This window comes from Hyla sarda, chromosome 1 (genome assembly GCF_029499605.1).
Source record: "Hyla sarda isolate aHylSar1 chromosome 1, aHylSar1.hap1, whole genome shotgun sequence".
Taxonomy (NCBI): domain Eukaryota; kingdom Metazoa; phylum Chordata; class Amphibia; order Anura; family Hylidae; genus Hyla; species Hyla sarda.
This window is the reverse complement of record NC_079189.1, coordinates 186,116,206-186,129,689: the sequence shown is the minus strand read 5'-3', so window position 1 is coordinate 186,129,689 and position 13,484 is coordinate 186,116,206. Positions and strand designations below refer to the sequence as shown.

At 44.2% G+C, this 13,484-nt stretch overlaps 1 protein-coding gene across 2 annotated transcripts in view; it reads right to left on the bottom strand.

The window, feature by feature from the left end:
- The window catches only part of METTL14 (methyltransferase 14, N6-adenosine-methyltransferase subunit), a 42,987-nt gene extending 29,854 nt beyond the window's left edge, over nt 1-13,133 (bottom strand). Inside the window, exons 1-4 of one of the 2 annotated variants that reach the window (XM_056565645.1) lie at nt 12,976-13,133; nt 9,558-9,646; nt 3,511-3,598; nt 2,237-2,317 (exon numbers count right to left, since the gene is read on the bottom strand). In XM_056565645.1, coding sequence (XP_056421620.1) covers nt 2,237-2,317; nt 3,511-3,598; nt 9,558-9,646; nt 12,976-13,041 — 324 coding nt within the window. In that variant the 5' untranslated portion in view covers nt 13,042-13,133. Of the gene's footprint in view, nt 1-2,236; nt 2,318-3,510; nt 3,599-5,858; nt 5,970-9,557; nt 9,647-12,975 lie in introns of those variants that run through there. The other variant, XM_056565653.1, reaches the window with a different exon arrangement.
- Nucleotides 13,134-13,484: the final 351 nt, after the last annotated feature.

The following is a 13,484-nucleotide window of genomic DNA, read 5'->3' as shown; positions in this document are numbered from 1 at the left end:
TTGTGTGTCTGATTTTCCATTTCTACTTTTATCTTACCCTTACTGAAGATGCACAGCAATACGGTGAGACGGCTGGCCTGCTTGGTAATACGGTAGTAACTGTGCCTTTAACAGGCTGTAACAAACGCCAGCGTCACAAGATGAATGGCCAGGAAGCCTTCCCAGCCTGGGCCAGGAGAAATACCTTGCTGGTTCTGCTGCTGATTACATGTCCACGGGAAAGTAATGGCCTCAGACAAGTCACTGGGCTAATTGACTTTTCCATTTATGAAACGTGAAACCAGTCAACGGAATATATTAGTAACCTTTCCACATTGGCGCCAACCTTTGATTTTATGCCGTTCATTCCACTGGCCCTTTGTCATTTTATGTGACAGCTATTTCCCCGGGCGCTCCAAGAAATCTTTGGCAAGCAGATTTTTCCTAGGTAACTTACACAGTACGCTGCGCCTTTCATTCCTGCTGCTTTTATTTACAGAGCTTTATAAGATCCCTCTCAAGAAAAGCAAACCTTGGACAGCTCAGACAGCAGCCATGCCAGGAATATTCCCATTTACTTTGTACTATTTCTATGCGCGAACGTCATTGAGCCCACCTCCCAATACTACAGAAGTCTGATAATTCCAGCTACATTTTACACGCAGAATATTAGGCAGTAAGAAGTAAAACGTGACATGCAGTGTAACACAATACAGCGATACCAAATCTATATAGTTTTAATGCTATCATCGGTAACACCCACACTAACCTTTTAGTACAAGCTTGTGGTGCGGGTGATACGGATGACAAGTGTCTTTACCTTTTGCAATCTGTGGCTTCCATATTCCTTTGGAGCACATGGGGCGTTCCCAAGTACCAAATGCACCCTGATGTCCAGCCTGCTACCTCCTACATAGGCCCGCCTCATGAATATTCATAACCCTTCCTGTGTGAAATCTCTCATCTTTTTGCACGGGTGTACACCGGAAGCGGCGCATGCTCAGTACTTACCAAAAGAAGGCAGAAAAGGAAATCTCTCTTCTCATGGGAGAGATTTCAAGGGGAAGAGATTATCAATATTCATAAGGAGGGCTGGATGGAGGAAGAAGCGGGCTGGGCATCAGGGTGCAGTTGGGGGTTGGGAAAGCCTAGAGTGCTTTCAGCCAGCTGACTAGCATATTAAAGGGGTACTCCATCCCTAGACATCTTATCCCCTATCCAAAGGATAAGGGATAAGATGTCTGATCGCGGAGGGTGGTCCGGCACCCAGGTAATCCCCTGCACGGAGTAACAGCTGTCACACCCCCTCCCATAGACAATAATGGAGAGGGACGTGACGAGCAAGGATGCCCGAAGGCTAGCACAGACGGCGTTCTGAACATAAATATTCACAACGCCAGGGTGCCGGGCTGGAGATCACGGAGATCCCAGCAGCCAGACCCCCGCGATCGAACACCTCATCCCCTATTCTTAACATAGGGTATAAGATATCTATTGGCGGAGAACCCCTTTAAGAAAAATGTGCATAAAGGAACAAGCAAGCTACAGATCACAAAAAAGGTAAACACCCTTGTCAGTGCCACCTACACTGCAATCCTTCACCAACATGAGTAAGTGATGCTGATGAAAGAGGAAAAGTTGACCAGTTTCCCAGAGCAATTAATCAGATTGCTTCTTTTTCACAGGCCCTTTTAATAATGAAAGAAGCGATCTGATTGGTTGCTAAAAGCAATGAGTTATCAGGTTTTGATGAGTCTCCCCCATTTTGTGGATGAATACCAGAATACACAAGAAACAGAACACACCACAACTTGCTGGGAACATTAATATTTGAATAAATACAATGAATGTATAAGAAATATGATCAAGGCAAATCATCGTCATTAAAGGGGTCATGAAAAGATAGAGAAACAGAGCTAATTTCTTCCAAAAACAGCATCACAGCTGCATTACCACAAAGAGCCTGAGGACAGGTGTGAAACGTTTTTTTTTTTCTTTTTGAAAAAATTAGCTCTGTTTATCTATCGCTGCATAACCCCTTAAAGGGTGGAAGCCTCTTTAATGTGAAATTGTGAAAGGACGCCAGTGTGCTGTGAGAAGAGGTCCTACACCCTTCAGGCCACCGCCACATACAATGAAGTAGTGAAAAATGTTTTTCACATCTTTTATGCTTTGCCTTTGGTAGTTATCCTTCAAAACATTTCAGTAAGTCAGTTTCACATGTAGAGTAAATTGCACTGATCAGTTTCACAAATACCTTTAGGAAAGTGCTAGAATCTTTGTAGATCTCTTCTTTGTAGGGTAGGTTCTCTTCCTCCTTTTGCGGTTCAACAGCATCCTGGAAAAATAAGTCAGTATACTTAACTGGTACTCATCTCTAGAAACAGCATACCCTATAAATAAAAATAAAAAAACAAAGCAAACACCAAGAAACCCATATATTATGACTGGCCCAGTTGAATGTCACCCATCAAGAACTGCTGGCATGCTGTATATCAAATGGATTCTATTCTACATGTGTCTAAAGGTATTCCCCAATGAATCACATTCATACCAACAGTCCTGAAAGGCTGGTAATTGTTTCTTAAAGGGGTATTGCGGGCTTAACTAACTTAACTATCCCTCCCCTTATGAATAATTATGCTAGTTTTACATTTGCTTGCTATACTCTACGTTGATTGTCTTCTTTTTCTTCATTATGGTCCTGATAACATTCGTCTCAGAATCCTTTGCGGCTCGAAGCGGCAGCTGGTATCAAGGGGCTTGGCTATTTCTTGTATTTCCTCACAAGTCAGCCCCCTGATGACGTTTGCGGTCCATCTGTACGCCCTGACGTGCCGGTGTTCCCTGCGCAGATTGCCAAGATCACAGGACGCTGGCACGTCAGGACGTACAGATGGATCGCAAACGTCATCGGGGGCTGGCTTCTGAGGAAATACAAGAAATAGCCAAGCCCCCTGATACCAGCTGCCACCTCGAGCCACAAAGGATTGTCAGACGAACGTCATCAGGACCTGAAAGGAAACGCTAGACCTGGGAGGGACTGTATAATGATGAAAAAGAAGACAATCCATGGAAGAGCGGTATAGCAAATAAATATAGGACTAACATAATTCTTCATAATCAGAAGGATCGTTAACATTTAGTTAAGCCCGGAATACACCTTTAAAGTAAATTACATGTTGCTGCTGCTAATCTGTGCTGTAGGAGGCAGGCTCTGGGTAGAATTGGTCTCCTTCCCCATCTGGCAACTGAAAGTATATTCCCTTCTTCCCCTGAAAGGGAAATTTGCTTCTATTTGCTACTCTGCAGAGAGCAGAGGATAGTGACTGAGCACATGTCCACCAGCTCTCTGCTCAGTAGCTGGACATAAACATTGTTAGACGCTTTGAACACCAGGTGAGGCCTACTTAAGTAAATTAAACAGCTTTTAAAGAGCACGTAAATTGAAAACACAAAAAAATAAAAAATTACGTTTATTTTTGCTGGATATCTCCATTACGATTACCTATTCAAGCACAATGACATTACCTTGCATTCTTCAACCACTTGTTCAGCAGCCTCCCCTTCCTCTGGAGTCTTCCGCTTCAGATTAGATGCGGACGTATCATATGATGCTCTTTAAAGAAAAACAACACTTACATTTTGCTTATACTATTGTAACTATTTAATGTTTTTCTAGTGCCAAACAATCTGTTTAAGCAACATTTTACTATTTAACAGATTGTCTGGCACTATAATGTATATATATGATAGGATATACTGCTTGATCTTCCACCACTGCCATTCCGACCGTGCCTGGTCTCAACTGATCAGCACTACCTGGACATTTCTCCACAGAGGACCGCAACTAACAATTATTTTCAGAATAAATAAGTTGGGCGATTTGTTCAATTAATCAACTATTCCGATAAACATAATAAATTAAAAAAAAAAACTTATTTTCTTAATGATTATAAAATCTTATTATTGGATTAAAATCCTTCTATTTGTATGTGTGGCCATTATATGGCAGATGGAAAGCATTGGAGTTCCCTCTGCTGAATTGACAGTAATCAGGATAATAGAAATTATATATATATATATATATATATATATATATATATATATATATATATATATTTTTTTTTTTTTTTTTATATATTCCTGATTAATATGCAAACAGGCGAAGACACATGGCTTATGGCACAATATTGTAGTATGTGTTATGCATTGTATATGGAAACGAATAGATCAATGAATTCAGTGTAAAGGGGCTACAATGTAACATCAGCTATAAATTGGACACACACAGAAAAAGATGGATTTTAAACCACTAATAAGGTGTTTGTACAAGACCCAATATAATATATACACCTACAGTGAGTGCAGTGCAACAGTCCCATAGTCTCCATTATCATCATCAGAAGGGGGTGATTAAAATTTATTTTATTTTAGTTTTTTATTAGGGAAGGGGCTTATTTACATTCATTACATTTTTAGTATTTTTTTTTTTTTACATTATATTTTTAAAATTTTTTTTTAGCCCTCATAGGTAACTAATACATCTATTACATGCAATCTTTAGATTGCAAACACTGAAGAATGCTGCTCCATAGAACGGTGTTATCTGTGCTTCATTGCTCCAGTGCTTCCTGCAGCAACTAAAGCACAATCGGACGGTGAGCAGGAAGGTAAGTGACCTTCTGCCGCGATCTCAGCTGATCGGGACCCCGCGATTTTGCCATGCGTGTCCCGATCAGTTTCACAGAGCTACTGGCACTGGATTTTTGCAATTTTAGATGCCACGATCGGTTGGTACCTAGAGGGTTAATGCCAGACATCGGCCTGTTCTGTGATGTCCGGCATTATTCACTGTATAGGGCAGTGGTCTTCAACTTGCGGACCTTCAGATGTTGCACAACTACAACTCCCAGCATGCCCGGACAGCCGTTGGCTGTCCGGGCATGCTGAGAGTTGTCGTTTTTCTACATCTGGAGGTCCGCAAATTGAAGACCACTGGTATAGGGCATACAGAAAATCTTCTGACCCTTTCACTTTGTTATGTTGCCGTCTTGTGCTAAAAACAACAATATGTAAGTTTCCCCCCCAGCATTCTGTACACAATACCCCATAATAAAACATAAAAACTGAATTTGACATTTTTGTAAACAAATAAAAAAGACTAATATTTCACCTGTACATAAGTATTCAGACCCTTTATTCAGTACTAAATTGAAGCCTATTTTGCAGTGGTTACAGTCTCCAGTCTTTGCTATTTGAGGATTTTCTGCCATTATTCTCTGCAGATCATTCCCAGCTCTGTCAGGTTGGATGGAGACAGTTGATAGAAGCCATTTTTAAGTCTTTCCGGATATGTTTGATTGGGTTCCAGTCAGGACTCTGGTCGGGCCACTCAAGGACATTTACATACTGCTGTGTTGTCTTGGCTGTGAACCTGTTAGCTACTATGATATGAGCTGCAGACACTGCCCGATTGGTGACAGGACAATGATATCAAACATACCTTTTATAATGTAGATGGGTGCGCCACACCCCCTCCATATAACTCTAAGGGAGAGCCATTTGGCAATCGTCGGCTCTCCCATAGAGCTATATGATGGGGGGCGGCGACCCCTGCTTCAGGCGGGGGTCATGATGCAACGCTCTAGGGGAGAGCCGGGCTCCATACAGGCCCCAGCAGATGGACAGCTCCACAATTTGTTTTTTACCCTTCTCCAGATGTGTGCCTCCATACAAATCTGAGCTGTACATACAGTTCTTTTCACCTCATGGCTTGGTTTTTGCTCCAGACATCTGTGAGACCCAATATTGAAAGGGGTGTGTCTTTCTTGAATTTACGTAAAAGGGAAACCGTCATCAGTGTCACCTGCACTAACCTGTTGGTAGAGGCGTTTAGTGGGGCGACACTTAACATTATAACAATAACAGACGAACGGGACCACAGATCAGAGGTAGGCAAGTATCTACCTGTCTGTACCAACTAGTCAGTGCGAGTGACACCGATTACAGTTTCCCTTTAACTGACTTTACCAAAGGTGACTGCAATCAAGGTGTAGAAACATCTCAAAGATGATCAAGAGAAATGGGGGCCCCAGAGCTAAATTGAGCTAAAAGTGTCATAGCAAAGGGTCTGAATACTTGTGTCCAAGCAAAAAAAAATGTTTTAAGTTTTGCAAAAAACTTTAAAATTCACGTTTCACTTCCTCAATTTGGGGTATTGAAGGCAGAATTATGGGGGAAACATTTTTCATCATCTTAGTACAAGGCTGCAACATAAAAAAATCTCCTGTATGGGACCCACCCTAATCACCTACCCTCAGTGCACTCCAGGGGAGCAGAGGATGAGCCCTGTACAGGAGATTGCGGATGGGACCCAGCGGTCAGACACTTTTCATCCATACCATGGACAGGGGATAACTGGGATAAATTCAGTTCCCCGGATGATGGAATTGGGTAGAGGAGAACTAAATTTTGTGTTCAAGAGAATCCATTTTGTGTTCAAAGACTTCATATTCTCAGTCTAAGCGACTGCATTCTATCATTCTTGCTTTTTTTTTTTTACATAACTCCTGAACTTATGGACTAGAGACGAAGAGTGCCTTATCTTCAAGGATGCAGACACTTATCTTTTTCTACCCCAGATGTGTCCTTGAAACAATGGTTCATTATATTTCAGTTTAAGCTATGAATCATTGTATCCAACTTTCTGCTGACTATGCAAACGATTTATGGTTTCCTGTGTTTGTACAATGTAAAGTTTACTGCGCACGCCTTATTGAAAATCGAGTATATAACAAAATACACTTGAGAAGAGGGTGAGACTTGTACTGCCCTCGACTTAGAGACAGCACTTGTGTCTGCGTCTTGATTTGAGTGGCAGGGTGGCGTTGGAAGGAAAGTAGGGTGACTGCAGCCCCTTACAAGCCTTCCACGCACGAATTGGGAATCCGCCGACAGAATAAGTCACGACCATTTGGGGTCGAACCTAACACCGGAGTACCCCTTTAATTGCACTTGGAGGCGGTTACTGCTGTATCAGCAAAGTTTTATCCCACTCGATTGATAATCCCACCCTCTTCAGTTGACAACTCCACCCCCTTCATAAATCTTCATCCCCTCTTACTTTTTGACGAAGGGGGTGGAGTTATCAACTGAATTGGATGGGGTTATCAGCCAGAGTGGGCAGGAGAAAGCTTTGCACATATAGCACAAGCCGGCTCCCAGAGCAGTTAAAGGAGTAGTCCGGTGCACACTTTTCTAATTTTATTCCGTCCGGACTGCAAAATAAAAGAAAACACACTTTCTCTTACCTGCCAACGAGCCCTCGGAGCTCCGGTACACTCCGGTACAGGTGTTCGGTCCCCGGGCTGTATTCTTCTTACTTCCTGTTAGCCCGGCACGTCACACGGAGCTTCAGCCTATCACCACCCGCAGCGATGTCCCGCCTCGGCCGGTGATAGGCTGAAGCTCCGTGTGACGTGCCGAGCTAACAGGAAGTAAGAAGAATACAGCCCGGGGACCGAACACCTGTACCGGAGTGTACCGGAGCTCCGAGGGCTCGTTGGCAGGTAAGAGAAAGTGTGTTTTCTTTTATTTTGCAGTCCGGAAAGGATAAAATGAGAAAAGTGTGCGAGGGAGTACTCCTTTAAGAAAATACCATATTAGCAACAAGATTAATATCTCCGGAACTGCTATTGAATACTTTCACCCGTTATGAAGTATTATAAACAGGGTCACCTGATCTACCTGTATATTCAGGTTCGTGCGGGTCACCCTGCTTGCAGCTTCCACTTAAATGGACACTGTCAGATACAAAAACCTTATATGTTGTACATCTTGGCAAAACATTAACCTTTCTAACATACTTCATAAGAAAATGTTATGGCTTTATCCAAGCTGAAGCATAGGCATGGACAACGTCCAGTAAGTGAGGGTGGGCTAGCACTCCTCTGTCTGATAGCCCTCCTCTGTGCTCTCTCCTGTCTGATAGACCTCCTCTGTGCTCTCTCCTGTCTGATAGCCCTCCTCTGTGCTCTCTCCTGTCTGATAGCCCTCCTCTGTGCTCTCTCCTGTCTGATAGCACTCCTCTGTGCTCTCTCCTGTCTGATAGCACTCCTCTGTGCTCTCTCCTGTCTGATAGCCCTCCTCTGTGCTCTCTCCTGTCTGATAGCCCTCCTCTGTGCTCTCTCCTGTCTGATAGCCCTCCTCTGTGCTCTCTCCTGTCTGATAGCACTCCTCTGTGCTCTCTCCTGTCTGATAGCACTCCTCTGTGCTCTCTCCTGTCTGATAGCACTCCTCTGTGCTCTCTCCTGTCTGATAGCACTCCTCTGTGCTCTCTCCTGTCTGATAGCACTCCTCTGTGCTCTCTCCTGTCTGATAGCACTCCTCTGTGCTCTCTCCTGTCTGATAGCACTCCTCTGTGTTCTCTCCTGTCTGATAGGACTCCTGTGCTCTCTCCTGTCTGATAGGACTCCTGTGCTCTCTCCTGTCTGATAGAACTCCTCTGTGCTCTCTCCTGTCTGATAGCACTCCTGTGTTCTCTCCTGTCTGATAGCACTCCTGTGTGCTCCCTCCTGTCTGATAGCACTCCTGTGTGCTCCCTCCTGTCTGATAGCCCTCCTCTGTGCTCTCTCCTGTCTGATAGCCCTCCTCTGTGCTCTCTCCTGTCTGTTAGCACTCCTCTGTGCTCTCCCCTGTCTGATAGGAACCCCACTTTTGCATCACAATGGTATAAAAGCCTTCCTCTGTAAAATCACTTTGATGCTGTGGTCACTAATAACTGTAGCATCTAAGGGGTTAGATAGTCTGCTTTATCTCTTATAGTGGCCATTAGAGAGTGGTCTGTAGGTTGTATAATATAGCTGGCACCTTCAAGTGATGGCACAGGCCTTGTTCCCACAAAATCCTACTATAATCACTTGTCCTCTGGGCTATTATAAAAAGTCTGATTCATACTGACTCAGCCTCATTTTCCTAACCCCTGATCTTTGCCTCTTTTCAAAATAAAGTTCCCACCCATCTGACTATCCAGGTGAAATTGCATATAGTCAGCTAAAAAGTAACACTCCAACACTCAGCACCCCTGCCAATCAGCTGTTTGGTGCCCTGCGCCATTGATTGTATAGGGGTGGTGCTGGGTACATACAGCTCAGACCCAATAAGGTGAATGTGAAATGAGTTGCTGTTATCCAGCACCACCAATTCAAGCCCTGTTAACTCTATAATGAGGGGCTCCAAATAGCTGATGTGGAGAGGCCACGAATCAATTTAAACAGTAAAAAAAAAAAAAAACCTTCAACATGAACCTCCAGATATAAAAGGAAAATCACATGCTGCAGTACTATATACCTTACTGCATGTCTTAAAATGGTTAGCCCACCAGCTAGGCTCTCTATTATCTAGAGCAGTGGTCTTCAACCTATGGACCTCCAGATGTTGCAAAACTACAACTACCATCATGCCCGGACAGCCAACGGCTGTCCGGGCATGCTGGGAGTTGTAGTTTTGCAACATCTGGAGGTCCGCAGGTTGAAGCCCACTGATCTAGAGGCTTCATGTGACTTTAGTTTACTTACCGACACATTTCTCTGGCTTCGGCGATCTCCCTTTGCTCATCTCTACTGTTCAGTACAGCTCCAATATTGTCAGCACTTTCCGCTCCCAGCTATAGAAAACACAAGAGTGCACTTTGTAATCTACTGCTGTCTCTTTACAAAACATTACTATATAACTAGCGTAGAGGCCCCCTGAATCTGAATAATGGTGGGGGTCAATGCAGTAGATGCCCACCAATCAAAAAGTGACGGCACGTGTTAGCAAATGAAGTAGTCGGAAAGGGGTATTCCAGGCAAATATTTTTATATATCCACTGGCTCCGGAAAGTTAAACAGATTTGTAAATTACTTCTATTAAAAAATCTTAATCCTTCCAATAGTTATTAGCTTCTGAAGTTTTCTGTCTAACTGCTCAATGATGATGTCACGTCCCGGGAGCTGTGCATGATGGGAGAATATCCCCATAGGAGCTGGACAGCTCCCGGGACGCGAGTCATCAGAAAGCAGTTAGACAGAAAACAGCAACTCAACTTCAGAAGCTAATAACTATTGGAAGGATTAAGATTTTTTAATAGAAGTAATTTACAAATCTGTTTAACTTTCCGGAGCCAGTTGATATATATATAAAAAAAGTTTTTGCCTGAAATACCCCTTTAATACCAGCTCCATAAACATATGGAATGAAAATCTTAACCGTTACTAAAATAAAACCTGCTACTGTCAGGTCATTTCAGAAGGACTTTTTGAGACAACCACCCAAAATTGCATTAAAAAGTGGTCTTCTTGGTTAATGGTCTTCTCAAAGAAGATGGCCAGAAGTGTGTTCTTAGCGCGCTCTCTCCCAACTCTGTTATGTGACCAAGATGGTCTCATAATGCAAGTCTGTGGGACATTCTTACTCAGATACACACAGAGCACGGATAAAAGCCCCCAGCCACCCACTTCTCAACTTGCTCCTTCTAGTGATCAGTCAGGGTCTCAACACTCAGACCCCAAATGATCAAACCTTTTGACATGTCTCTAGGACCTCTGCAGAGGACGTAATTCATTTGTATGCTTTATACAAGGGTTATATTGTCTGCTACTCGATTTGCCCAAAGTGGACACCTTACCAAGTTAAAAATGTGTGTGTGTCTGGGAGAGGGGGACGAGGGTGGGGGGGGGGGCCAAAGAGAAGAACTTGATCTAGCCATGGTGGGCTTCAACAGCCAAAAAGTTACTGCTGACCACATTTAACAAAGATGATCATATACACGAATTACCCCATGGTGAGAGAAGTTAGAAGACAATTTACAACAGAGCATTATAAGTACAATTTGTAAACATATTCCTGAATATTCTACATGATTTCAGGGTTTTTTTTGTTTGTTTGGTGGGGGGGATAAACATCTGGAGAATATATGTGGAGGCTACAATAACTCTTTATTTCTGAGCACTGATTGTACATAGTAACTAGAGAGGAGTGGATCACAATCCAAATCTAATAAAAAGGCCATCAGTCAGTCCATGTTCCATGAGTTGTGACGTGCAGGAGGATGCTGGTATGACACAGTCTTTAGAGACCTCACAGTCTCCATCTAGACTTCTCTGGGGAATGGAAGCACTCAGGAAGCCAAATGACTTTTTCAGGACTAAGTGATGTCTGGGAGCTATGATGTAATGTATAACACCGGAAGCACATCAATGGTCGCAGAGCTGTGAGGTCATGACATAGCCCTGGAGGCTTCAATGTGGGAGCTGTGATATCATGAATAACACCAAGGGGAACCCCAATGGCAGCCTATGAGCTGTGATATCATGAATAACACTGAGGGGAACCCCAATAGCAGCCTATGAGCTGTGATATCATGAATAACACGGAGGGGAACCCCAATGGCAGCCTATGAGCTGTGATATCATGAATTACACTGAGGGGAACCCCAATGGCAGTGTGGGAGCTGTGATATCATTACACTGAGGGGAACCCCAATGGCAGCCTATGAGCTGTGATATCATGACATAACACAGGGAGAACCCCAATGGCAGCCTGTGAGCTGTGATATCATGGCATAACACTGAGGGGAACCCCAATGTCAGCCTATGAGCTGTGATATCATGACATAACACAGGGAGAACCCCAATGGCAGCCTGTGAGCTGTGATATCATTACACTGAGGGGAAACCCAATGGCAGCCTATGAGCTGTGATATCATGACATAACACAGGGAGAACCCCAATGGCAGCCTGTGAGCTGTGATATCATGGCATAACACTGAGGGGAACCCCAATGTCAGCCTATGAGCTGTGATATCATGACATAACACTGAGGGGAACCCCAATGGCAGCCTATGAGCTGTGATATCATGACATAACACAGGGAGAACCCCAATGGCAGCCTGTGAGCTGTGATATCATTACACTGAGGGGAAACCCAATGGCAGCCTATGAGCTGTGATATCATGACATAACACCGAGGGGAACCCCAATGTCATCCTATGAGCTGTGATATCATGAATAACACTGAGGGGAACCCCAATGGCAGCCTATGAGCTGTGATATCATGACATAACACTGAGGGGAACCCCAATGGCAGCCTATGAGCTGTGATATCATGACATAACACCGAGGGGAACCCCAATGTCATCCTATGAGCTGTGATATCATGAATAACACTGAGGGGAACCCCAATGGCAGCCTATGAGCTGTGATATCATGACATAACACTGAGGGGAACCCCAATGGCAGTCTATGAGCTGTGATATCATGACATAACACCGAGGGGAACCCCAATGTCATCCTATGAGCTGTGATATCATGAATAACACTGAGGGGAACCCCAATGGCAGCCTATGAGCTGTGATATCATGACATAACACTGAGGGGAACCCCAATGGCAGCCTATGAGCTGTGATATCATGACATAACACCGAGGGGAACCCCAATGTCATCCTATGAGCTGTGATATCATGAATAACACTGAGGGGAACCCCAATGGCAGCCTATGAGCTGTGATATCATGACATAACACTGAGGGGAACCCCAATGGCAGTCTATGAGCTGTGATATCATGACATAACACAGGGAGAACCTCAATAGAGATGTGAGTGCTGTGATGTCATAAATTACACCAGGGGCACATGAAAGGCAGTTTGAGAGCTATGATGTCATCACCACTTACCATCTTTCTATAGGACGGACAATGGAGGAAATGCTATTCATGGAGTGATATAAAGAATACGAGGGGGAGGGGTGTCATCTGTCTGATCATATTCCATAAGAGTATGTTCACACTGGACGGAAATAGCAGAATTGTTGCACTATATCTGCAGTACTTTAGTTCTATGTGAACCCAATTACTGGGGCAGCTCCCGCCGCTCAGTACACTCATCCTCCTGCAGTGTATACCAGCTGGGGGACTACAACTCCCACAAACCCCGCTGACCCGTCCTACAACACATACTTGCTGGGCCAGCAGTTTCCTCCGCAGCTTCTGCCGGGCTCGGATCTCCTGCAGGCGGCTGTTCATAGCTTATCAGCTCCCGGTTCACGCTTCACCCGCTACAACAATTCGTGTCGCACTCTGATGACGTCATCGAAACCTTTGTCGGTGCACGGGAGAGTTCCGAGCGGCCATGTTTGTTTCGGGCACTTGACACTTACTCTCACTACTCAACGGCCATGTTTGCTTCGGGCATTTCATAATAACACAGCGATGCTTTACTTTGTGTTTGTAATAAAGGGGGAATAAGGAAAGACCACAGTAAAGCAGTGTTTCCCAGCCCGTGGCCCTCTCCGGCTGTTGCAAAACTACAACTCCGAGCATGCCTAAACTTCGGTTGTCAAAACATGCTGGGAATTGTAGTGCTGCACCAGTTGGAGGCACACTGACTGAGACACTGTTATCTCTGCTGTATATCTAATAGTCAGTACTGCTTACAGCAGTGTTTCCGAAACGGGGGCCTCCAGCTG